At 32.1% G+C, this 27125-nt stretch overlaps 1 protein-coding gene across 9 annotated transcripts in view; it reads right to left on the reverse strand.

The window, feature by feature from the left end:
- Window positions 1-319: 319 nt before the first annotated feature.
- The window catches only part of LOC6555982 (calcium-dependent secretion activator), a 35255-nt gene continuing 8449 nt past the window's right edge, over window positions 320-27125 (reverse strand). For 3 of the 9 annotated variants that reach the window (XM_026983298.1, XM_026983297.1, XM_026983299.1), the window contains exons 4-25: window positions 25238-25405; window positions 23584-23759; window positions 23292-23523; window positions 22983-23233; window positions 22885-22899; window positions 21654-21884; window positions 21461-21605; window positions 21296-21402; window positions 21043-21218; window positions 20774-20980; window positions 20098-20234; window positions 17311-17498; window positions 16962-17251; window positions 15296-15408; window positions 13407-13613; window positions 11321-11477; window positions 9953-10094; window positions 9472-9639; window positions 7697-8006; window positions 7253-7633; window positions 1891-2027; window positions 1629-1833 (exon numbers count right to left, since the gene is read on the reverse strand). In XM_026983298.1, coding sequence (XP_026839099.1) covers window positions 1629-1833; window positions 1891-2027; window positions 7253-7633; window positions 7697-8006; window positions 9472-9639; window positions 9953-10094; window positions 11321-11477; window positions 13407-13613; window positions 15296-15408; window positions 16962-17251; window positions 17311-17498; window positions 20098-20234; window positions 20774-20980; window positions 21043-21218; window positions 21296-21402; window positions 21461-21605; window positions 21654-21884; window positions 22885-22899; window positions 22983-23233; window positions 23292-23523; window positions 23584-23759; window positions 25238-25405 — 4143 coding nt within the window. Of the gene's footprint in view, window positions 533-1233; window positions 1834-1890; window positions 2028-7252; window positions 7634-7696; window positions 8007-9471; window positions 9640-9952; window positions 10095-11320; window positions 11478-13406; window positions 13614-15295; window positions 15409-16961; window positions 17252-17310; window positions 17499-20097; window positions 20235-20773; window positions 20981-21042; window positions 21219-21295; window positions 21403-21460; window positions 21606-21653; window positions 21885-22884; window positions 22900-22982; window positions 23234-23291; window positions 23524-23583; window positions 23760-25237; window positions 25406-27125 lie in introns of those variants that run through there. The other 6 variants (XM_026983296.1, XM_026983295.1, XM_026983301.1 and 3 more) reach the window with 6 other exon arrangements.

Genomic DNA, 27125 nt, shown 5'->3' on the forward strand with positions numbered 1-27125 from the left:
TTTATTTATATGTCTCTTTAGATTATACTCTCACCGTTGAAGTATATATAGACATATCCTTCTTAAATTAAATGAAAAATATAATATTTTATATATAGATTAAGTTATTAATAAATAGTTAAATTGAAAAAGAACACTGGTAATAATTTATATTAAATACCAAGAAGCAAGGGGCATATAGCTCTGAAAGTTCGCTATATTAATATGCCTAAGGTAGCTGCTATTCATAATTCCGGTGTTAGTAACATATTGATAAGTGGGAAAAATACGTTTAAGGGAGGTGTAATCGTATGTCATTCATAGTATCTTAAATATTAAAATTAAGATAAGATAAAGGTATATATTTTTCTTATGATTTTAAAATACTGGTAATGTCTAAAACCAACTTCCACTTCCTAATTTTGAACTAAGTACGCCAATGCCTTTTCCCAGTAAATTTCCCACCCGTCCGGCAACCACGTTGCTTACAGCAGCAGTTTGGGCGGCAGCTACTTTTGGTTTTGGCAAGCCCCTTGGTATATTAGAGGTAGATTTTCCACTGATTTTTCGTTCACTTAAGGTTTGCTTAACTCAAGATCGCTTTTTTTGCATTTATTCCAAAAGAATAGACGCAGCCCAATTTTTGTTTCCTGTTGTTGCCACGCCCAAACTAACGCTTACAAACCGCATAAAACTGTTACGCAAAGCTTTGTTTTTTGTCTTGCCAATTTCTTTCGGCATGCCAAAAACATGTTTATCACTCAGTTTCTAGCGCCCACAAACCGTCCAAAACTACTACGCCATTTTTGTTTTCCGTTTTAATATTTCGTCACCCAATCTCTATCGATATGCTGAAAAGAAGTTGAAATTTTTGTTTGCACTCCCACTAGCTGAGTATCGGGCTTGTGATAGTCGAGGAACTATCTCTTGTTATTTTCTTCAGACTAGGGTCAAAAGTGGTGGCCAATTTGTTTGTGACAAACCTAAAAAATCGTTCGGTGAATGAATTTATTTAGGGGGTTAGATTGCGTAAAATAAAACGCGTTATTTTATTCGTTCATCTATTAACAGATAATAAGTCATTTAATTATTTGAATGTAAACTAAGTGTTACTCTTATAATAATATGGGAATACTAAATGAGAAATGTAACAATTATTAAAATGAAAGAATAAAACAAACTCCTCATAAGTGTTTGAAGCATATGATTTCAATTTATAAGTATATATATGTATACATCTAAAATTAAATAAGTATTATTTTTTATTTATATGTCTCATTAGATTATACTTTCACCGTTGAAGTATATATAGATATATCCTTCTTAAATTAAATGAAAAATATAATATTTTATATATAGTATGTTTATATAGATTAAGTTATTAATAAATAGTTACATTGAAAAAGAACACTGGTAATAATGTATATTAAATACCAAGAAGCAAGGGGCATATAGCTCTGAAAGTTCGCTATATTAATATGCCTATGGTAGCTGCTATTCATAATTCCGGTGTTAGTAACATATTGATAAGTGGGAAAAATACGTTTAAGGGAGGTGTAATCGAATGTCATTCATAGTATTTTAAATATTAAAAATATGAAATGATAAGGGTATATATTTTTCTTATGATTTTAAAATACTGGTAATGTCTAAAACCAACTTCCACTTCCTAATTTTGAACTAAGTCCGCCAATGCCTTTTCCCAGTAAATTTCCCACCCGTCCGGCAACCACGTTGGTTACAGCAGCAGCTTGGGCGGCAGCTACTTTTGGTTTTGGCAAGCCCCTTGGTATATTAGAGGTAGATTCATCGCCATTGTCTTCTTCCTCTCCTTCTCGAATATCGTCACAGGGTCTGTAAAAGTGGAAACCTTTTTTAAAAGTGCGCATCTTAACACACAACAAAACTTACTCATCTTCGCTAGCGTCAGGCATTGTCAATGCACATGTTGCTTCCTCGGTTGCCATTCGCTGCGCGACTGCCTGATATGCTTTTGAATTCAACTTGTCCTCCAAAACACCTTGTAGTTCAAAGTCTGAATATATTTTCTAAATTTATAAGATAACAAAATTAATTTTAGTTAATGTTATTGCACTTAATAAGAGATAATCTTATACATTTTGTATACTGCTGAAGAAAGTAATAATACTAAACTAGAGATAAGGCTATAGTCGAGTGCAGATACCCCTTACTCAGCTAGTGGAAGTGAAAACGAGAAAATTTAACTTTTTTTCTGCATTTCGATAGAATTGGGAATAAAAATAATAAAATGTTAACAATTAAAACAATTTTGAAAAGTGTTGGCGTGATAGCCTTGGGCGGTATGTCGGCGTTTAAATGAGCGAGGCCAAAATATGGCAAAAATGCCAAACCCACACTTTTGAAAAATGTTTTGATATTTTTTCATTTTTGATTTAGTCTTGTAAATTTCCATTGATTTGCTAATAAACATATTGCTACGCCCACTCAAAAACCAACACTTTTGACCAATTTTTAACTGAGTAACGGTAATCTGATAGGGGAACTCGACTTTTGTTTTTGATATAATTAATTTGCAAAAATTAAAATTTAATTTGGGCGTTTTGTGGGCGTTAGAGTGGGCGAGGCAAGATGTAGAAACAAACAAACGGTACGTAAGTTCGATACGATCGCTTTAAGGGCGGCAGATAGTCAGAATTTGAGGTAATAGCATAAAGTCTATTATATTCAGAACATTACTCTGTGTAGGCGTCGTGTAACTCTTAATTAAATCTACAGTGATTTAAAGTTAAGGACACGTAATTAAGGTTTCACGGCACCATTTTAAAAACTGTCTAGCTGGGAATGCAAATCATAATGGTAAGAAATTTGCTTATACTGCAGACAGAATTTAACATCATCTGCGTGCATAAATATACGAAAATGTTTTGTAACTAAGAGGTCATTAATAAATAAGGTGAGCAATAGCAAAGCAAGGAAGAATAAAAAAAAAAAAGATTTTTTAAGGAGGTGCCCTCTGTTCCTGCCTACAAATAACCCAAAATCAAATTTAAACCATGCTATAGTCAAGTTCCCCGACTTCAGATAACCGTTACTAAGCTAGTGGACGTGGAATTTCAACATTATCTGGAACATTATTGTTTTCGCAGTTAGTGGTTAGTGGCTGTTGATGCTGATCAATAATATAAATACTTTCTATGGTCGGAAGCGCTTCCTTCTACATGTTACATACTTTTCAACGAATATAGATTACCCTTTCACTCTAAGAGCAACATGTATAAAGATCGACCGAGAAACCTATTAATTCGACTAACAACAGGTATCAGATATAAAAACGTGGACTTTACATTCCTTGCTGTGTGAAGTCTTTGTTGAACACAGGTGGTTTGTAAGAGATAGACAGAACGCACAAGAGCTAAATAAAAGTTTTTATTGCTGATAGCAAATTTTTATACAAATATACAAATATTTATTACAACAGGAATAGAGATCGGACCAATTAAAGGCAGATTTAAATAATATAGCCATAGAAAGTTTGAGTATCAAAAACAATATGTTCGATTGTTTAATATATCTGATTTTTCTTATATTACGGAACCTGTGTCTATTTTCACCTCAAAATGAAAATGGATTTCCAGGACTTGCTACAAAGTATTTTGTAATATAGGGACAATTGATTTTTCATCTACGTGCCTCGTAGTAACAGGTATATTCAAATCTCCTAGAACTACCAGTTGGTTCCTATCAGAGAACTAATTAGAAACGGTCTGGATAGAGGAAAAATTATTAAAATAATTTGGAAATTCCGATGGTGGCAAAATGTATTGAGCAAGTGTTTTAAATTAAATAATGATATATAAATTTATATATAACATATTCTGATAGAATAGTAAATCCTTCGACGTGATAGTAAACTAAACCTCCTTGCCTGGAAGGTTTTAAGGAAAAAAAAGATAAGGTAGTAGCAGTGGTTTGGCTTAATCTTTGATCTCTTTCACCAGCACACTATTTGGCCAAAAATCACCAGAAAATATGGTTGAAAATACCTTGTTGGGGACAGTGATTTTGGAAGCTGTTAAAAAGTTAAATTTGTCCACTATGTTATAGTCTTTTGTTTTGCCTTGTATATAGGAGGAAACGAAAATTTGGTTTCTTAGTGGATCCACCGAAAATGGTTTTGGTACTGAAGAGTGTGTTTTTGAAAAGCAAACTTTCGCTGGCAATCCAGGGCTACCGCTTTCCCTGTAGCGCTAAACTTATTGGGACAGGTGGAATCACTGGATGTAAAACCAGTGTAGACGAAACGGAATCCAGCAGGTCCAAACTGCGCATCCTCCAACGCGGATTTATTGGATTGCTCAAACTTTTTTTAACTTTGATTCATACGATGCCATTGTGCCAATGCGTTTCAAATACGTTTCGGGCATTTTATAGGCTTTATTTAAGACAATTTTTACTACTTACTTTAAAGATCTCTCTATTTCACTCACTAATATAATTATGACAATATAATAGTTTATTATTTAATTACTTACAGCTCGAGATTAATTTAGTAGCACTTTGTATACGAATAAACATAAAAATATATATCCCTTTCAGTATAGGGTAATCAATTTATTTACAATAATTTTATATTGTATTTTAAATATTTTTTATGAATAAATATTTTAAAATAAATATTATAACATTTCAAACACTTGTATGAATAACATTTACCCGGTTATTTGTTCAAGAGGGATGCCGATTTGATCTTGCAAGTAATCACACTTAAGAACACATACACTACACTTACTGCCCGACCGGTAAGAGAGATTACTTGAACTATTTTGCGACTCTAAATTAGAAGACATGCCTTACAGTCTTCACTAGAACTAGTTGGGAATTATAGGGCTACAAGAAAATATGTTTTCTAAACAAATGTAAAAAGCGGCAATAACTATGTGTTCCGACAGTAAGTTAAACATTCTTCAGGCTTTAATTAAGACAATTTTTACTACTTTGTGCAAGTAACACATGCATACATACATACATACATACATACATAAATACATACATACATACATACATACATACATACATACATACATACATACATACATACATACATACATACATACATACATACATACATACATACATACATACATACATACATACATACATACATACATACATACATACATACAACAAATAATACAAATATGTTTCCTAATCAAAAATCTATATTATTTGTACTCTGGCAATCGAGTTAGTAATAAGTAAAAACTCGAATTTTGGATTGCCTTAATATGATAATTATTTAATTACATCATAGAAATAGTAATAGGTGAATAAATGTACATAATAATACCGAATTATTCTAATAATACTTTATTATAATAATTACTTTATACTAGAAAATATATCGTTAGAGTATTCAATATATTCAAAAAATATTTGATCTTAGTGATTCTTAGGTGCGCTGGTCCTGCCTCAAGAATTAAATTTTGCAATAAACAGGTTGCATATGAAGATTTTTATTTATTTAGTATATTTATTGGTGCAAATTATTAGTATACAAGTAAAAATAAATGCAAACTTATGTAAATGACCAATTTTCAGTATTTGAAATGCAAATATTATTTTGTTGAATGTTTTTGTTATATTCTAATTTGATATTTTTAAAAACCTCGCAATTTTAGCATTCAACAGTTCCATCTGAGCGTTTCATACATGAGAAAAACTACTCGATAGAATCGGACTTTGGAAAACTAAAGACACCATCTGATCTTTTTTTAATTCTGCAAAATACACATTAAAGCTTTTGAAAATATTTTTAAAAATAATAAAAAACAACAGTGTATTAAACAATTTATTGTAGAGCAATGCATTAAGTGCACAAATGAAAGTAGCGATTTCTTATTATGGGTTCACTCAAATAATGACTGTTATGTGCATAAAATTTATACATATTTTAAACAAAATTATAAAAGTTTTACTTTTTAAGCATTGCAAGTGGACTGAGACAGCTGATAAACAAAAAAAGCAAGCAAAACTCAGCATTCTATCTCAAATATGTATATAATATATATATATAGTACAAAAATTTAATAAAATGAAATAAAAAAAGGAGCAAATTATATCGAAAAGCAATAGTTAGAAAACTAGCTTAGTTGTGGAACATGGAAATATTTTATGTTTAATTTATTATTTCAAGTCGACTCGAAGGTCATATAAATATACAATACAATTGTATTACAATTGTAATGCCCTCCCCGTGGTGTTCCCTGGGTATCAAAAAATACATATATTACAGATAACTAATAATAAAAATATTTATATGTAAACGGTAGCTAATTCGAGCTGCGATTTTAACTAAAGAATATTAAAACAACTTCTTAAAAAAAAATAATAGTCACGGCATCAATTTTTAAATAATATTTAGCTCATATTACACCAAAATTGACCAAAACATTAATCAAATTCGTTTCTTAGATCAAAATTGATATCGGACCAAAAATCGTCTTCTAACACAACTTTTTTGTTTACTGTTTTCACTCACAAAAGCAAGTGAATTCTATTTTTAGATTTTTATGCTCTCAATTTTATGCGAGCGGGAAGAGAGCAATTACTGCCGCCACCAAAAAAGTGGCTTCATAGTGCAAAACCAATGTATAGCCGTTACGCATCTTATTATTTTAGTGTCTTTGATCTGGCCATGTTCGCCTGTCCGTATGAACGCCTCGATCTCAGGAGCTAAAAAAGCTAGAATGTTGAGATTAAACACGCAGCTTCCAGACATAAACGCAGCGAAACTTTGTTTCCAAATGTTGCCACGTTCAATCTAACGTCCACAAACCGCCTAAAACTATCACGCCCACACCTTTGAAAAAATGTTGTTATTTTTTTTTCCCCAATTTCTACCGATAATCCAGAACATTTTGAAATTTCTCGTTAGCACTTCCACTAGCTGAGTAACGGGTATCTGATAGTCGGGGAGCTCGACTCTAGCATTCTATATTGTTTTTAAACTATTAATAATTAAAAAAACTAAAATTCAAAGAATATATTTAAAACCACTGCTGGTTTAAGCAAAAACTTTTCTTAGTGCAGACAAATATCATGAGTTTTCGCTTTGAAGTCTAAGTCTGCATTGTTTTATAAAAATTGCGAAAGGAATCCTTTGTTATATGTAGTGTTACATATTCGATTTTGATATTTTTCTAGATGGATTAATTCTAATTACAACTATAAGAATTTTCCCTATTAGTCTACGATAAACTTAGGTAACTTAATTTGTAATGTTTCTTATTACCTTGATTATATGAGAAATTGATGCAACTTGAGCATAGTGAAGTGAGTGGTCCAAACGTTCCGACAGCCAATTACACAGCATATTGATCTGCTGTGAATACCACTGCTCAAAAAAATTTAATGTCCACAAATCGTCGCCAATCTTTCCTCGTACTTGATCCATATTGTTCCTGAAGAAATTTACATATCCTTGTCCCAGATCCTTTCCTGAGCTCGAAACATTTGTAAAACTGAGAATAGAGCCGATCAAGCTACCTTCATCGTATCGTGCTAGCTTTGACAAAGTCGACTCTAGCACAGACATAAGTTTACCGCTTAGACCTTGTGTCATAGCTACATTCGCTTTGTCGATTTGATCATCAATTTTAGCATGAAATTTGTACTAAATGGAAAAAAATTCAAATAAATTTTAAATAATTTTCTTGAATAATATTAAAAGACTTACCAAATCAATGCCGTCAATAGTAGTCAATTTAAAGCTTTGGTTTTTAGCGTCTAATATCACATTGACCATGGCGCACATTTCAGAAGGTAATATATAATCAGTTGATATGAAGGCAATGTTTTTTTTTAACCATGACTGAAAGGACGAATCTGTTCGCTGAATACATTGCTCTATCATATCGACTGCCATCATTTTTAGGCGCTGGTCTAAATGTTGTCGAAACTCTGCGTCTGGCCAGTGTAGATCTCTTATGAAAGATTGTAGAGCGTCTAGTTTCCAAAACAAATCTTCTGAAGTGGCACACCCGTTTCTAAGCATAAAAAATGCAATATTTGGAATATGTAAGACTTACTAACGTTTAAAATGATATTACGATGTGTATGCCAACATAAAATAATGGGCTTTAAATTAAGCATTCTTACAAAAATGATTAGATCAATTAATTTAGGCACACCGTGTAACACCACATAAGCTACTTCTGTTTCTATGGCCAAAAAATTTCAATTGGTCATTTAATTTATTACTATTTATTATTTAAAATATAAATAAACTTTCAACTTATATTATATAGATCTATAGCTCACGCTGGCAATTAAAACGTTGTCATGCTGTCATTACTACCCTTACTGTATTTTTCATTAGATTTCAACGTATACTTCAAATAGTAATAAATTTAAGAAACTGTACAATTTGTGCAATATTTAATTTAATAGTCCTGTAGTCCTGTCTGCCACATACTGCCTGTATCGCGTAGAAATGGCGGCTTACATATTACACAGCATTACAAAAAAGTATAACGTTACTTTTATGTTACGTTTACTCTTAGAATAAAAAGGGTACACTAGATTCATTGAAAATCATGTAACAGGTAGAATGTATATAAAGTATATATATTCCTGATCAGGATCAATAGCCTGATCGATGTCCGGCTGTTTGTCCGTCCGTATGAACGTCGAGATCTCAGGAACTATAGAAGATGGAACGTTGAGATTAAGAAGGCAGACTCCAGAGACATAAACGCAGCGCAGCGGACGGACGGACACATCTCTAGAACCTGAGATGAACTTGTTTTTTGGTCCTTTATTATTATTTTATTATTAATAAGATCTCTAGACGTTCACTTAAACCGATTGAGTAGTCTGTGATCAGTAACTTCAGCATATTTATAGCTAGATCGACTTTATTTGCCATACTAAAATACTTAATATACAATTTATTTGGCCTGAAATGTCTGCTTTAATGGAAACGGGAATCCTGCATTACTACATTACAAACTTCTGACTATAATTATTTTAAAGGCATTGCAGTATATGTATTAAGCATTATCCAATAAAATTTCTAAACTTCCTTTTCAGACCTACCCTTCTTCTGTGCTGGGGATTAATTTTAAGGAACGACTGTTTTTTTTTTTCTTTTTTCGCTGTGCTTGAAATTTATTTTCTCATATTTATAAATTCAAAGTTTGTTTAGCATATTGGGATATGTAGAAGTAATTTAATACACAAACTCGCGATATGTTTTTCAAAGTAACTTAACAAGCCATAAATATGAATGGTGAAATTTAATATTTTTAACAATATTTAACTTAACTTTAAGCTACGATTTTTCTAGAATGTTATATTGGCTTATATCTAATATTTTGTAAAATGCATTGAAATGCTGTCAAGTTGTAAAATCGGCAATGCATACAATTTGGAAGAAAGCAAAATGCAAAACCAAATGCAGACAACTTTAAAATCTACTTCTATATATATGATGATTTCTTTATTAAAAACCTCATTTCGTCGTTGGCCGCTGTTGAATTTGATTGCTTTGGTAGCTTCGGTACATAAAAATTTACTTGATCTTTTTTGCCGCTGAGTAGCATTGATGGGTTGAGAGCTGCTGTATTGAGCGCCTGGGCAGCATTGTTTAATGCTGCAGGGTTCAAAGCAGCGTTAATCCTAAAGTTTTATAGAATAAAAATATAAATACAACATAAACACTAAGTTTAAGTGTAGAATAAAAAAATGGACCTTTATTAATATATGTACGTATGTGTAACCTTGCCAGTCAGACTTCAAATAAATATCTTTCAATCCGCACTATTAATTATTAAGATCCGTAAAATAAATTCACTTAAGACAATTTTGTTATAGTTTTAGCCAATTTTGTAGAAATTCTGCTATATTTGTTGTTTGCAATATGTGCATATATTATTTATAGACATTTTTTGTGTTCATTTATTTGTAAAGAATAAGATTAGATTATACTTACCCTTTGCTTTCCCATCGTTCTTTTTCAAATCCTTTATGAATTGACTGAGCTATTGAAGATTCCATCAGATCCACATACCGCACAACTAATGGTGCAAAAGTATCTCGAAGATGCTGATGAAAGCGTCCATTTCGCAAGTTGTCTAAAGAAATTATCCATAAAAATAATGTTCTGAATATAACATGTACATGTACATGTAATATATATGTACAAATATAACAAAAAAAAATATTAAAATTTTACGAAACATCCCTACACTACAAGCGCATCAACAGTAAAAAACATCTGTCAACAATCTTTAGAATAGCCATTATATCATTTATGAAAGTTCGCATCAGACTCACTAAACTGACACACAGTCAGTACAATCATTACCTAACCAAATCCCACATATTCTTATAATGCCCCTGTGTGTCCTACACATATGTTCTCCTAATGTTGCTCCAAAAAACCCTCTAAAACATATAATTACAACAATAAAATTTCTGAAATTCAAGGCATAGTTTCAACATTATACCAGTTACTCGTAGAGTAAAAGGGTATACTAGATTCGTTGAAAAGTATGTAACAGGCACAAGGAAACGTTTCCGACCATATAAAGTATATATTCTTGATCAAGGGCAATATCCGAGTTGATCTGGCCATGTCCGTCTGTCCGTATGAACGCCTCGAAATCAGGAACTACAAAAGCTAGAATGTTGAGATTAAACACGCTTCCAGACATAGACGCAGCGCAAGTTTGATTCCAAATGTTGTCACGCCCACTCCAACGCACACAAACCGCCCAAAACTGTCACCACCACACTTTTGAAAAATGTAAAATTTTTTTACCTTTTTATATAGCTTGTAAATTTCTATAGATTTGCCAAAAAAAAAATTTGTCCACCCCCACTCCAACGCCCACAATATTTTGATATTGTGATAATTTTTCATTTTTTTAATATATCTTGTAAATTTCTATAGATTCGCCGAAAAAACTTTTTGGCACGCCCACTCCAAAACTCGCGCTGCAATTATGTCTCTGGCATCTGCATGCTTAATCTCAAATATCTAGCTTTCCTGAGATCTCGACGCTCATACGGACGGACGTCCAGACGGACATGCCAGATCGACGCGGCTATTGATATACTTCATATCGCTGCAAACGCTTCCTTCTACCTGTTCAATAATTTTCAACTTTGTTATTTAAATATATAATTAAAGGGAATATAAGCTTCGTCTTGTTAAAGCTATCTTGTTTTTAAGTTTAAAGTTATTTTCGATTTTTGGTTGTGGGGAATCAATGGGTATTCGCATGGGTTGAAACATAAAGCCGTCGGTATTTAAAAATAAACTAGTTTATTATTGTATTTAGAAAGTTTAACTTACCATCAGTTCTCAAATAATCATTTAATATTTGAAACAATGGAAAAGAATCCCACGTATCAGGAGCTTGTTCTGATAAGACTCTATCCATGTCAACTGCAAAGAGAGACCAAAATATCTCCGCGTGTTCCACCAGCAAGTCGCTAAACCATGCAAAAGCCTAAAGAAAATAAAAGTTTAATTAATATTTTTGTGTAAAAATAGAGCATTGTGGTATATATCATCTATAAGAAAATTACAGGCAAAATTCAAATTAAAATATGTTTAAATATCATATTGGCATTAGATAATGTATATAAACATTTGTACACATAAAAAATATTTTACAAGGTCAACAAAAGTGTTGTATAGTATTTGTTTAGATTTGTGGAGGAAGGTAGGGAAGGTAAGTATGCTCTTGATCACCATTAAAAAATGATTAACACCAAAAACGAAAGGGAGAAGAAAGATTTCAAGATACGTACAACTATTCTGTAATCTTCCCTAAATGTATTTAGGAAATCAGATCTACCCTTTTTTTTAATGTTTTGTAAAGTGAGATTACACACATTTTATTAGGCTTTACTCTAGTGTTCTTCAGATCCTAGTTAAAATTCATGGCCTTACTATGACAAGAAATTAACATTTATAAAATAACACAACATAATATAAAATTATATAAATTATATATGTAATATTATATATATATAAATTATATTGTGTAATTTATGTATATATACATATATACATAAATACATATATATATATATATATATATATATATATATATATATATATATATATATATATATATATATATTTATTTATATATATATATATAATATATATATATAGATTTTGGTTCTGGTATTTTATAAACACTAAAATATAAGTTTTAGAATTGATAAGTTTAAAAACTCAGATTAATAGAGAAAACTTAATAATGAAAATGTTTGATTTCCGCGAACAATGTTTTTATTGGGTTTCAACACAATTTTTTAATAGCCTATAACATTTTAAAATTCATGCATATAACCATAATCTTTCCAACGGATTTTTTTTACCGGTTTCACATTCCTTAATAAGATGAGATATTTTTATAACCGATACCCGTAAAGTAAATGGATAGATTCGTTGAAGAGTATAGAACAGGTAGGGGAAGCGTTCCGACCTTATAAAGTATATATATTCTTAATCGAACTAATAGACCAGGCGATCTAAAAAAATCTAAAAAAGCTAAAGAGCCGTTCTTACGCCCACTACACCAACAAAATTTTGAATTATTATCCAACTAACTGCGTAGTTTTGACATTATCAAATAAAAAGGTTTAAAAAATATACAATCGCTACAAAACAATACTGAACTAGCCTAATCCGTCAATGAAAATATAATGTATAAAAAAAATGTATATTGCATGTACTTTAAATCATTGTTTATGATTAATACAAATTTTTTTAATTTCTCTGCATTAGCAATTTGGATGTCAGAGTCAGTGTGGCCAAGTTTTGAGTCAGACTTGCTCTGCTTATTCGGCTTAGAATCTGGATGCCTTATAAATAATTTCTGACTCTTATAGTTCCCAAGATCTGGACACTCATACGGACTGGCAGACGGACGAGCATAGGTAGATAGACTCGCCTAGTGATTGTGATTGAGAATATACACGCCTTTAATATTATATACGCCCTCAGCATGTTTCATACTTCTGAACATTCGTTTTTACTATACGAGTAACTGCTATAATACTCTTTATATAATTATATAATACTTCAGGTAAAAGGATTGGATTGATCCGGCACCGAACCACTCATATTGACTAATCCAGTCACGATGATCAAGAATGCATATACCTTAGTTGCTATGCATAACCAAGTTGTTTGGAATGTAATTGAATTCCTTATAAATTGGTATTCCTCCTCTTAAAACATTTTTTGTACCAAATGTTTGCTATATAAACTTTCCGCATTTCCATGAATTTGTTTAAACATTTTTGTATTTTCTAATGTATATACGGAAGATGCAAATTAATAATAAAAGCAGAATGGCCCATTGATTCCTGATTATTTCTCATTTCTACTTTTTTAACCCATGGTTATCAACGATACATGCCGTTGGTACAGGCGGGGTATATACTGCATGAGTCGGCATACAGTAACGAAATGACGATCCATCAGTTGATGCGCCAGTAGCCAGTTCAGATGCGCTAATGAGTCCAGTACTGTCGATTAAATCAACTTCGCTTTCATTGTGGCCTCCTGATACATCATCATCTTCCTTACGTACTTTCTTTTTATCCATTTTATCATGTTTGCGCAGCTAAATAAATCGAGCATAGTTGTTAAATAGGTGTAAGTACATACAAATCTTTATTTAGTTTTAATTAACATGGTCAGATATAGCGCCGCTATATATCCACACTAATCTGCCACTTAATAAATTGTAATTTATAGAGAAAACAATTTGTCTCGCATCTTGTTAGGGATTTCTACTTAATTCCTAACGTATTTTAATAAATTACTATTAATAATGGTAGGTAGAAAAAATTTACCACCTTCCATTACATTTCTTACACACTCGGGAAAGTAAAGAGTGTATGTTTTGTACATGTATTGTTTTAAACTGATTTATTGCCAAGATCCCGTGCAAAATATATGTTAATTATAGGATCGAATTCAATCATTCGATTTGTGTTAAACAGTTGAATACAAGAAACTTCATTTCCACCAATTTTTGATAAATCCGATAGTTTAACGGGAAAACAGCTATAAATGGTTAACCTTCCTCCGAAGGACTACTTGAGCTCGTTGAGTGTGCATTTGGAAAAAAAAGACAAAATGTTATATAAATAAAAAAATCACCTTCGTGGATTTCTACGACTCTAACTTATGGCCCTAACTATTAATGTTTATCACATTCCCTAAAATATCCACGTTCGAAAGGTATTAGGAAAAAAATAGTCACTTTTATCAGTTGGAGTGCTAGAAGGAAAATTAATTAAACAATTTTAGGAATATTGGTTCAAACTAAAAAAAAAAAAAGTTAAATAAAAATAAAAACAATTTTTTTGTGTAAATTTCTATCGATCTGAAAAACTTTGTTTTTAAATTTCTTCTTGTACTTCCGCTAGCTTAGTAACGGGTATGCGATGGACGAGGGACTTTGTACACCAGTTTTTGGACAGTATTTAATTTTGGTTCATATTTAATATGGAATCGGACGATTACATTAAATAGCTGCAATAGAGGCAAATTTATTTGTAATATCAGAAAAGTTTCGTTGTTTTTGATCAAAAATGGTTCTCATTGGCTTACTAAAGCAAGCTTCCTCTCTTGATTCTCCTTTTTATATATTTTTCTATGATTATTTAACTAATTTTTTTTACATCTAAGAAAACAAAATTTTGGAGACAGTTTTTGTAGTTTTTTGCAAGTGTATAAAGAGATTTCTGATAATAACATAAACTAAAACTTAAAGAAGTAAACATAAATTTAAAGATTCTCGAAAAAGGTACTCTTTAGGTACTCATTACATGTACCATTTGGATAATTTCAGTAAATAAATTTAATACCATCCAATATGGTGGTTATAAAGGATGTGTTTAAATGTAAAAATAGCGAAAATATAATAGTGCACTATGATATAAATCATTCTTTAGTCACTTAATATAGGAAAATCACAGTTTTACACGTGTAAAAACAAAAAAAAAACAATTCACCACATCAAAGTCGGCATGTATATTATATATTTGATTAGGGCACGACATTTATATAAAATTACAGTTAACATCAACTGGTCACGGTAAAAGCACAACTAAGTTTGGTATTAAAACATTTAAAAAAATTACAATTGTTGAAAATATTATATAATTTGTATTTTGGGATGAATACTACCGAAAATTTTAATATGTTGGTAATAATAGTTTTATTATTAAAACGAAAATGGTATGAAAAAACATATGAAAACAAACTATTTTTATACAAAAAAAAATTACAACTTACTTCTCCATAATGTTCCTCATTTTGTTGCAACAAATCAACACAAAGTTCTGCTAAATGTATTAAGTCCTCTAGTTTTTTTGGAGCAGGAACAATAACTTCTCCTCGCAAGTCCTCTGTGTATAAGTTAAAAATTGTTTAGTTCTAAAAAAGTTACGTTATCAGCTTTAATTAGTTATATACGAAATACGTCATCTTATCCATAAATATGCTATCATTTACCGATCTTTAAGTATACTGATCGCTAGGCATAAAAAGATAAATATAAAAAAATAAATGGGGATACCAAAACTAAGGGTCGTGTTATTTCATTTTCATTATTGTTAAAAACGACTATTTCACCGATCTTACGTAAACGCGTATACCATTTTGTAAACTATCCGCATGAACCTATTTTGAAAAACACTTTTTGTTTAATATAAATACTTAGTTTAGAGGTCAAAATACGGTCAATCCAATAGCGTCACGGATAACAGGCTATACTAGATTCGTTGAGAAGTATGTATCGGGTAGAAGGAAGTCTTAGAACATTAAACATTGTATACCTTCAAATCCTAATTTATTTATTTAAGAAGACAGTGACTTACATTTTTTGGTGCTAGCAAGATGTTGCCTAAATAAATATTTGTGCCATAAAGAAGTCTGTACTGGCTTTTGTAAGGTTTTCCCGAGGTTTATACAAACGAACAGACAGACGGAGGAACGGACGGACATGGCCAGATCTACTCCTTAACGATCGTGATGAAAAATATATACTTTATAGGGTCGAAAACGAATCTAGGGTATCTACATGATGTATGTTGTATACATCATGATGTATGATGTATACATTAATAAATTAATAATATGTGTGTGTAGGCACAAAAGTAACTGGAATATTGGGAATAAGAGAGAATGGTACACAGTTACTCAGCTAGTGGAAGTGCAACGGGGAACTTTAAAAATTTGTTTTGGCATATCGAATTAACAAAACAAATTAAAATATAAAAAAAAATGGAAAAATATGTAACAGGTAGACGACCACACTTTTGAAAAATGATATATTTTTTTTATATAAGTTTTGTAAATTTCTATCGATTTGAAAAAAAAATATTCCGACGCCACAAACCGTCCAAAACTGTCACGCCCTGTCATTGGAAAATGTTCTGATATTTATACCCGTTACTTGTAAGGTGAGTGGGTATACTAGATTCGTTGAAAAGTATGTTACAGGTAGAAGGTACAAACTGTATATATTCTTGATCAGGATAAATAGCAGAGTCAATCTGGCAATGTCCTTCTTGAGTTTAAACTAGAGATATTAAGAATGCAGCTTCCAAATGCTGCCACGCCCACATTTTTAAAACATCATGTTTTTTAATTGTTGGTTTTTCTTATTTCTGTCGATATGCCAGAAAATTTTTATTTGCATTTCCACTAGCTGAGAAACGCGTATCTGAGAGTCGGGGACCTCGACTATAGCGTTCTATCTTGTTGTACTTTAACTACCGGTAAATTATAGTCATTTTGTAGATAATAATATTAATAAAAAAATATATATTATAAGGAGTGCGAAAGCCATATTTATTAATAAATATTTATAATAGAGCTATCTACCTAAAATTAATTTGTTTGCGATATTGTTTAATCGCACATTCCTTTGGTCACAATACAAATATTATTTTCGTACCTTCAATTTTAGCCTTACTGGAAAGACGCGTATAATTTACAAGCGCTGCCGTCTCTAAACTTTTTTTAATCATTTGACGAACTTCTTCAGGTGGAACTGGTGTAACAATGTCTTTCATTAAAACTCTCTCTAATAGGGATAATGTTGCTTTGAGTGCCCCTTCGGGACGGCCAAATGGAAAACAGTATCTGAAATTGGTTATTTGAAATTCTAGTAACTGACGTAGGCGTTCTTTGATTTCAGAAAATTTTTCCTTTTCCTCATGTGTTATACTTCCAACTCCATCAGGTCTGTAAATAATATGTTTAATACTTATTTTATGAAAACTTAAAACATTAATGAGTATTACCTGTTTCCATGTACATGGCTTGCGCAGAAGGCGAATGAATAGTGAATTAGAGTTGGGTCTATCATGTGTTGTTTTTCCGCACGATCCAGTAAATCCGAAAGGTAGCATAAGTGTCTGTAGCATCCTCGGACACCATAACGAGCGCAATATTCGTCCAACACGAAAACTTGACCAGGGCTGAACCATCCCTAAATAAGATAATTATAAGAAGAGAATTTATGTTTAATTTAAAGCCCTAGACTACCAGAAACCCGTTACTCAGCAGGTGTGTGGACTAAGGAGAAATTTAAAATTTTATTTGGCTTATAGAGAGAAATTGGCAAAACAACTAAAATATTTAAAAAAATCATAACAGTTTTCAAAATTGTTAGCGTGACGCGTTTTTGGGAGTTAGAGTGTGCGTGACATGTTTTTGGAATATCAATAGAAATTGGAAACTCAAATATGAACACGAAAAAAAGATCAAAAACATTATTTAAAAATTTGGCCGTTAGAGTCAGCGTGGCAACGTTCTAAAAAAAAACTTGCGCAGCGTACGCGGCACTAAAGCTAGCATACTTAATATAAAACTTCAAGCTTTTTAGTTTATGAGGTTTTGACGTTCATACGGGCGTATTGCTAGATCGACTCGGCTAAGAAGAATACATATATTTTATACGGTCGGAAACACTTTCTTCTATTTATTACATATCAAGAGAACGAACCTAGTATACCCCTTTACTCTACATATAACGGGAATAACTATTTTAATGCAGTTTCTTAAATACTGTTTATATAATATATTTATATTTTTACCCAATGGTCCAAAAATATAACAGTTATATTAAAAATATTTTTTTTAATTGTTTAATGCTACATTAGAGGCATTTAAAGCCAACGAGGAAAGGTGCAAAAATATTTTCTGCTCCCTTATAAATCCCAACTTCTATACGGACGACAAGTAGACGGACAGAAGGCATGGCTAAGTCGACTAGACTAGAAATCCTGATGAAAGCGAGGAATATAAATTATTATTATTATAAATTATAATTATAATTATTTGGCCTTCTTGGTCCCAACATTCCTATTTATATAATTTCCGCTGGTATTCATTCAAACAAATGAGTAGACATCTATCACATCACATTGAAAACTTTAACGATATATTCTTACACTTCAAGCTTTATGGACCGTAAAATTTTCTAGGTCGTCCAAGACTTTCCAATTTTGAAACAAAAAACAAATGAAAACGATATAATCGAGTTCCCCAGATTCCTGTTAATGCGAGTGCGAACGAGAAATTTTACCACTTTTCTGGCATATCGATATTAATTAAAAAATAAAAAAAACATGGATGGCGAATTCTGTCTATTTCAGCGTCTAGTGCAATTTGGGTGCAGTAGGCCTTAACAAATTTGGTCACCTGCGATTGACCTAAATGCCTTACGCAATCTGACTTTAAGAACTATGCTCTAAGAAAGTTAATAATCTAAGTAATTGGGCTGTAGTTTGAAATCTTGGTCTTGGCTCTATCAAATAACTTCTTATTTGAAAGATATATTAGTTTTATATTTTGCCACGAACATGACTTCGATGTGATTGCTTTACATAAGTGCTTAAATTCTATCATAATTTGTTGCACAGTGATCATCATAGTTTCAATATTGCTATTGCTGTTCTCTTGACTGCTGAATGATTGTAGCTCTCGGCTCTGCGAGAATTGTGTCTTTTCTTAGGGCGCTGGCATAAGATATGCCGTTGGTGGCAGCAAATGAAGGTCCTAGTCTTGCAACCTATCACAGAATAGAGTTCTAGACGATTGCTGTTGTCGCACTTTGAACTCGACTATCAGCTCCTTGCACACTAGACCGCCCTTGTAGTTTGTGGGTTTCTACACAGTTTCCCGACTTTTTCAATTTAGGCTCTTCTTTAATAGCAGAGTACGGTGCGTCTGTATATCGTATATATATATATATATATCTTTATATGTATACCTGTATATTTTTTTTTTTTTGGCTTTTAATTCTGATCCCAGCTGTTTTAATTCAATATAATACTCACATTGTTTCCAATAAACCCTTTTCCTTTTAAAGACTGTGTTTTCAGAGTGGGTAACATTGTTACATGTATACCTTTGCTGTTTATAAGTTTCTTTTTCATATTTTTATTAGTCTTGTAAATTTTTATTGAAACAGCCCAATACTGCCAGGCCCACGCTTTAGAAACATATTTTAATATGTTTTCATTTAATCATTTTTTTTCTATTTCTATTTCCTATAATATCAATATATGCCAGAAAAATCTGAAAATTTGTCGTTTGAACTTCGACTAGCTGAGTAACGGGTATCTGACAGTCGGTGAACTCGACTATAGCAACTGAATTTATGAAAAGGAAAAATGTTAATTGAGTAAAATATTTAAAAACAATATTAATTTGACGTATACATACTATACAAATCACCACCATCAATAAGTGCGTAGTAAACATTTCCATGTTGATGTACGTGGATGCATAGTTTGCATATATAAAAAAAAACCCTTTAAGCTTAATTGTTAAAAAAAAACTGTGGTGTATTCTTTAAGGAAAATATTACTTTAAAAATATACATAGCATTCGAAATGCAGTTCTTCTAATTGTTTGAACATTTTATGTTCATATATTTAATTTTTTTGCTTGAAGAGAGTTTTAAATACATCATGGTAAATTGTAGGATATGCAATGTGGTGCAAGTTGCAGAATTATAATTCAAAAATTAAAATAACAAATTTAAATAATGCATTTTAGTGTTTATAATGTTATGAACTTACCAAAGAAGCATATGGGTCGTTAAGCCTATACTCCAGTGTAAGATTCTGTAATGTTTTGAAAAGTGTTGCATGATCAAAATTGCAAGGATCGGTGCTTATAAAGTCCTCCATTCCGTGTTTCCGTGCTTTGTCTGCGTCTGGAAATTATAAAATATATATTAAAGCATTTCTAAAAAGGTCTGAGCTTTGTCTTCGTCTGAAAAATTTATAATATATATCTTCTGAAAAGGCAAAAAAAAATCCATATAGTCGATTAACAAGCCTGTCTAAATTAGCCTATCTGCATATGTATTTATCTACTGACAATGATGAACATCATCAGATTCATCTTAGAAAATTTATATAATTAAACATAGGAAACAAAACAAGTAACTCTAACATCCACAAATCAGACAAAACTGACACGCTCTCACGTTTTAAAAAATGTTATGTTTTTTTTTCCATTTTATTGTTTGTCCTGCCAATTTCTATCGATATTTTTTGCACCGCTCAAAAATACCACGCCCACACTTTTACAAAATGTTTTGATTTTTATAATTGTTAGAGTAAGTGTATATCATCGTTTACACTCGTTACATCGTTTCAATAGAAGATACGCGATAAAGAATTAAAAGTTCCCAAATAAACCGGCATTTTAAGTAGCTCTTACGAGATAATTGTAATTGAAATTACGTACCACCTTGAATTTTTGACATAGCTGAGTTCTTATCTTGTGTTATTGGTGGAGTTGGTTTGTGGGACTGTCCAGTCGCCCTGTACATAGCCATGACCCAAAGACTGCATTCGTTCTCATCATCGCAAGCAAACGAAATGCTATCGCCCTCACGAACAGCGTTGAAGAAAAAGCGGCCTCCATTTAAATCGATTCCAAACATTAGATTTGCTATATATAAATGTTAGTTTTAAGATCAATCATTATCATCAATAACGTTTTGATAAATATACCACTGGCGGCTTCAATGTAATCAACAGTATATCCATCAAGCTGCATCATTTCAGACGGTTCTGATTTTTTCTCTTTATAACTGCACATTGCAAAAGTATATTGGGATACTTGAACTAAAACAAAATAACGCCTTTTCCATTTTTTCCATACTGATTTTCCGATGGCGTAAAGATACCTAAATATACATATTTGATCGGTTTAAAAAAATAAGTTAACAAAATGTTTTGAAACACAAAATAAAAGTATACGCACCCACAATGTTTCATATTTAATGGCTTATCAAGTCGGCAAGCTATCTTAATACGTATATCTTGATCGGGAAGGTTTTTCGGTACAATCATTCGATGCCACTCTGGTGACTTAGCAGAAGTAAAATTCTTTATAATATATATTTATATATACATAAGACAAGATTACCTTTGAAGAAAGTGGAGTAGGCTTAAGAGTTACTTTTCCAAGTTCTTTATCCTCCAATGCCAGCATTCCGGGGTTCTCTGTGTACAGTTTTACCTTGACAACTGGCAGTGGGTGTGTGGTTGTAAAGTCGCCCTGTGTATCCCACCTATTAAAAAGAATGATGTATATTGAAGATTTTTTTCTAAACTCTTACATTGGCTTTGATGCTTCAGCTTGATCCGTTTGAAGCTTTTCCCCGCTTTCAACTTCCATTGTGCAGTAAACAATGCGATTTGGAGCTAATGATTTAAGCCCTTTAACTTCCATAACAATTACTTCAAGTTGAAAAGTTAGTACAACGTCTAACTTTGTCAATTGCGTGGAACCATCCTCTGAATCACCCTCCAACTTAGATAAAGATCCGTGAGAACGCAGTATCAATTTTCTTTGTTTTAGGAAATAAAATAAGTATGAAAATCATTTCATGGAATTAAAAATGTAGTTAAATATTATGAAAAATATATATACGAACTGTTTCTTATTCGTTAATGTAATTTATTTTCCACGACAACACAGCTAGCTGTCTTATTAAAACATGGGGTTATAATATTAATATAGCTATTTTAAGGTACCCCCATAAACTAAAGCTATCGCGTTCGTAGACTGTGATAAAAAGGATTCAGGAGAAGATGTGGTGAAAGAATGAAAAAAAGTTTTAATTGGTTCTGGTTATAAATGCTCATCTATACATTTTTAGTCGGTTGGTACCAACGCGTTTTTTTAAAATCCTAACGGGTAAATTAAGAGTTTTCGTTTTTTTTTTAAATATATTCTTGATCAGGATCACTAGTTGAGTCAATCTCTCCACATCCGTCTGTCTCTTCGTCTGCATGCAGATTTTAGAGACGTAGAAGGTTGTTTCAGAAGATTGCCAAATTGTCCAAAACCAAAATTTTCTATAAATATTTGCTGTGAAATAAAAAAAAAATTTTTTTGTTTAAATGTTTCGGCCGTTGGCGTGGCCAAATGCTTTAAACATATGGTGGGCGTAGGCATTCTAAAACAAACTTGCACAGCGTAGGAGTCACTTGAATCTGTATGCCTAATCTAAACTTTGTAGCTTTTAAAGTTACCGAGAGCACAGCGTTTATACGGACAGGCGGACATAGCCTGATCGGCTATTCATCCTGATCAAGAATATATATACTTTAAAGGGTCGAAAACGCCTACGCCTCTACTATTATCGTGGTATAATAATTATAATTGCCATTATCGAAATTAATTAATTAATTAGTCTGTTTCCCACTGGTTATTACATCAAGCAGTATAATTACTTTACAAGTTACCAAAAATGCTTTGCTATGCATCGTATAATTTCATGAATTGGGGTTATGGAGCTAACTTTATTATTTAATCCCACAATGCAGCGATTTGTTATAACTTACAAAAATGACGGTGTACTGTAAGTAAAAACAAGAAAGAAGAGTGTAAGAACAAGGTGTTTTTTTAAATATTTATACATTTAAATATTTTTTTAATTAACCTGTGATTATAACGTTTTAATTTCTGGAGTCCATATTTGCTATCCATACTTCCTTTTGATACTGGAAGAGATTCAAGATTTGCCATCAGAAGATTTATTGACGATTTCAGTTCTTCAACGTAAAGAGACTCCATTTCTTTAAGAACAAATTTGGGCATAAGTTTGCGATTTTTTTCCATTTCTCCAACTCGTTGCATTCTTCCGTCCAATTCCCGTCTTATAGCTGCTGCTTGTTCATCGGCAGAATCTAACTAAAATATTCATATTTACCCGTCTAATATATATAAAACTAATAAAATATAAGCTTACCATCAGAGCGTTGAATAATATTTGATGCTCGAATTTTTTAACTAGCAATATTTGTTGAAACATATCATACAATTGCTCTTTAGAAAGAATTAACTCGCTATTCAGTGATTGCTGCATCCGAGATGGTCGCTTAGAATCTTCTTCACCAGTTCCCTTTAATATAATGTCAAATTTCGCCATCCATGAAGTTAGTACGGTTTCCTTACTTAGACCATCAATCTCAGGTAATGATCTTAAATAAAATGTTTAATGGAGTATTAACAAAACTTTGTATATTTATTGCTTGTTATACCTGACACGTTTTTCTATATTATTGCGAAACACTTCTCGAAAGTCGTGCTGTGATGATGCACCAGATTGAACCATTTTTAAAACTCGCTCCGATTTAAGAAAAACGTCATGGTAACTCTGTACAGCATTTTGAAATGCTTCATCTGCCATTATTTGAGTTTCACCTTTAAGAAACGCCTAAAACAACATTTTTTAAAAGTCCAAGAGAAAGAAAAAGTATAGATTATTATGATTAATTAGTCTTAATTAATAAGGCGTTTTTAAAAATATTACCACCTTTCTGTTAGTGCGTCTTCTGGGTATAACGACGTAAAATCGTCGGTCCCTTGAAAGTCGCTATAACAGGATTTTACTGTACATTTAAAAAAAAAAAATGCACATTTTTTAAAAGTGTGGGCGTGACAGTCTTGTGCGGTTTGTGGGCGTTAGAGTGAGCATGGCAACATTTGGAAACAAACTTGCGCTGCGTCTATGTCTCTGGAAACTGCATGCTTAATCTCAACATTTTAGCGTCTCAATCGGTAGTTCCTGAGATCGAGGCGTTAATACGGACAGACGAACGGGCGGACAGACGGACGGGATGGACAGACCGACATGGCCAAATCGACTCGGCTCTTGATCATGATGATGAATATATGTATATACTTTATATAGTCGGGTTCTTCTGCCTGTTACATACTTTTTAACGAATCTAGTATTCCCTTTTACTCTACGAATAACGGCTATAAAAATTATTCTCTGAGTTGCTGAAAATCCGAGTAGAATATTCCCTTATGTGCGTATAAAGACAGCCCTCCGCGTTTTCAGCCAAATCCGACCGTAACAAGAACAGGTATCAAATATATCATTTGATCTTTACGCAAAGTATTTTAAAAAATAAATTCATTAATTAATACATAATTTTTAAAGGTAATTAAATAAAAAAGACATTTGTGTATAGCAACGCCAAATGGTTTTGCCCGGTTGTTAAAGGAGCATAATTTTTATTTAATAAAATTTAAATAGGTCAAAAAATTTTCAACATTTTTGTTAGCTTGTCGGTGTTAGAAAGGGCGGGACCAAAATGTTTTGTATATTCCGATATAAATTGGCAAAACCAATATTTAAACGAATAAATATTAAAACATTTTTCAAAAGTGTGAGCGTGACAGAAAAGTGGCAAAAAGTTTTTTTTTGGCAAATCTGTAGAAATATAAGATATATATATTAAAGATATATTTAAAAATTAATAAATATAACTTTTTTTTTAAACGTGAAAGCGTGAGCGTTTTGGGCGGTTTGTGGGTGTTGAAGTGGGCGGTGCAAAAAGTTTTATGGCAAACTTATAGAAAACATTTAAAAATTTCACAACTTGTTCAAAATGTAGGCGTTAAAGTGAGCGTGGCAACAGCATTTAAGAAACTTGCGCTGCGTCTATGTCTCTAAAATCTGCATGCCTTATCTCAACTCTCTAGCTTTTATAGTTCCTTAGATCTCGACGTTCATACGGATGGACAGATGGACAGCCGGATATGGCCAGATCGACTCGGCTAATCAAGAATATCTATACTTTAATGGCCCGAAACGCTTCATTCTACCCGTTACATACTCTTCAACGAATTTAGTATACTCTTTTACTCTGAGTAACGGTTAACCATAGTACTCTTGCTTCTTACTTGAAATCGCTGAGTAATAATTTCCAACTGCTGTTTGTTTATTTTCGTTTGCCGCTTAGTCATGTCTGTGGGCTGTTTAGCATTAAAAGGGTATGAAATGCATCGTGAAATAAATACATAAAGTTGAATTCGTCGTTTTCGTTCCTCTTCTTCGCGTTCATGTTTGTCCTGAAAAAAAAATAAGATACATTAGTTTAGGTGTGTATATTTTAAATGTATATTCTCTGTACCGAACATAATAATGCTACGAAATTCACTTTAGCCACATAAAAAGCTGATCTATAACACCTCGTTTCACTTGTCTTCGAAATCTATCTACCCTTCGATGCTGCCAAATTATTTTAATCTAATTTTCGATCCCTGAGTCTGAGTAAGCGGATCCACATTTCTTACTTTTACTTATTTTCCTGCTCTTTTTTTGCGGTGTCGCTCTTTTGCTGGCCAGCTAGCAATACATACCAGGGATGGCAGCAACCGAAAGCCATAACACACGCAGCAGCATAGACATTTTAATCAATTTCTTATAGCAAAAATAAAACGTAACAATGGATTTTCGAAACAATTAAAAAGAAAAGATACTCAGATCGATTTTTTCATTTCATTTCAGCATTTCATTTCATTTTCATTTGAGCACCTGTTGGCGTCTACCCTACATTGGACATGAGATGTGCCTCGACGTGCCTTGACGTCTGTGACGCTCCTCTCATTTTTTCTGATTTTACCATTCTATGATTTTCCCCTGCGACTTTTTTTTCCCTATCGTTATTATGTATTTTCAGAACTTATTTTTAAGAGAGAATGCTACTCAACTAGTGAAAGTAGGAATTTCGACATTATTAGGCATGGTGATAGAAATTAAAAATATTATTTATAAAACCAAAAACAACTAAACAATTTTAAAAATTGGGTGCCTGACAGCAGTTTGCGGCTTGGGGGCATTAGAGTCGAAATTTTTTGGCGTTTATTGAAAGAAGCAAGATTCATAATAAAATGAAAATAAATAAAAACAAGAGAGAATACTATAGTTGCGTTCCCTGACTATCAGATACCCGTTACTCAGTCAGTGGAAGTGCGAACGAGAAATTTCAACATTTTCTGGAATATCGGTAGAAATTAGGAAAAAAAAAACATAAAATAAAAACAAAATTTTTTTGGGCATATTTATAGAAATTTAAAAAATATATTAAAAAATGTCACAACTTTTTCAATAGTGTGGGCGTAACAGTCTTAAGCGGTTTGTTGGCGTTGGATTTGGCAACATTTGGCAAACTTGCGCTGCATCTATGTCTATGGATGCTGCATGCTTAATCTCAACATTCTAGCTTTTGTAGTTCCTGTGATCGAGGCGTTCATACGGACAGACGGACGGACATGGTCAGTTCGACTAGTCTAATGATCTTAATCAAGAATATACATATGTACTATATACTTTTCAACGACTCTAGTATACCCTTTTACTCTACAAGTAACGGGGTATAAAAGGTATATGTCTTATTGTTCACTTTCTATATTCCTGAGATCGAGACGTTCATACGGGCATGGTCAAGAATAAATATATTTAACTTATAGATTCGGAAACTCTTCCTTTTACCTGTTACATAATTTTCAACGAATCTGAAATATTCTATTACTCTGCAAGTGACTCCACATACCTCCCAAAACTGTAACGCCCACACTTTTCAAAAATGTTGGGATATTTATTCATTTTTTGATATACCTTGTAAATTTCAATAGATTTCCAAAAAAAAACTTTTTGCCCCGCCACTTTTAAAAATTGTTTTAGTTTTTTTTCATTTTATTATTTTTTCCAATTTATACCGATATTCCAGAAAATTTTGAAATTTTCCGTTTGTACTTCCACTAGCTGAGTAACGGGTAGTTACTCAGT

Source organism: Drosophila erecta, unplaced genomic scaffold (assembly GCF_003286155.1).
Source record: "Drosophila erecta strain 14021-0224.00,06,07 unplaced genomic scaffold, DereRS2 tig00000294-arrow-arrow-pilon, whole genome shotgun sequence".
NCBI lineage: Eukaryota > Metazoa > Arthropoda > Insecta > Diptera > Drosophilidae > Drosophila > Drosophila erecta.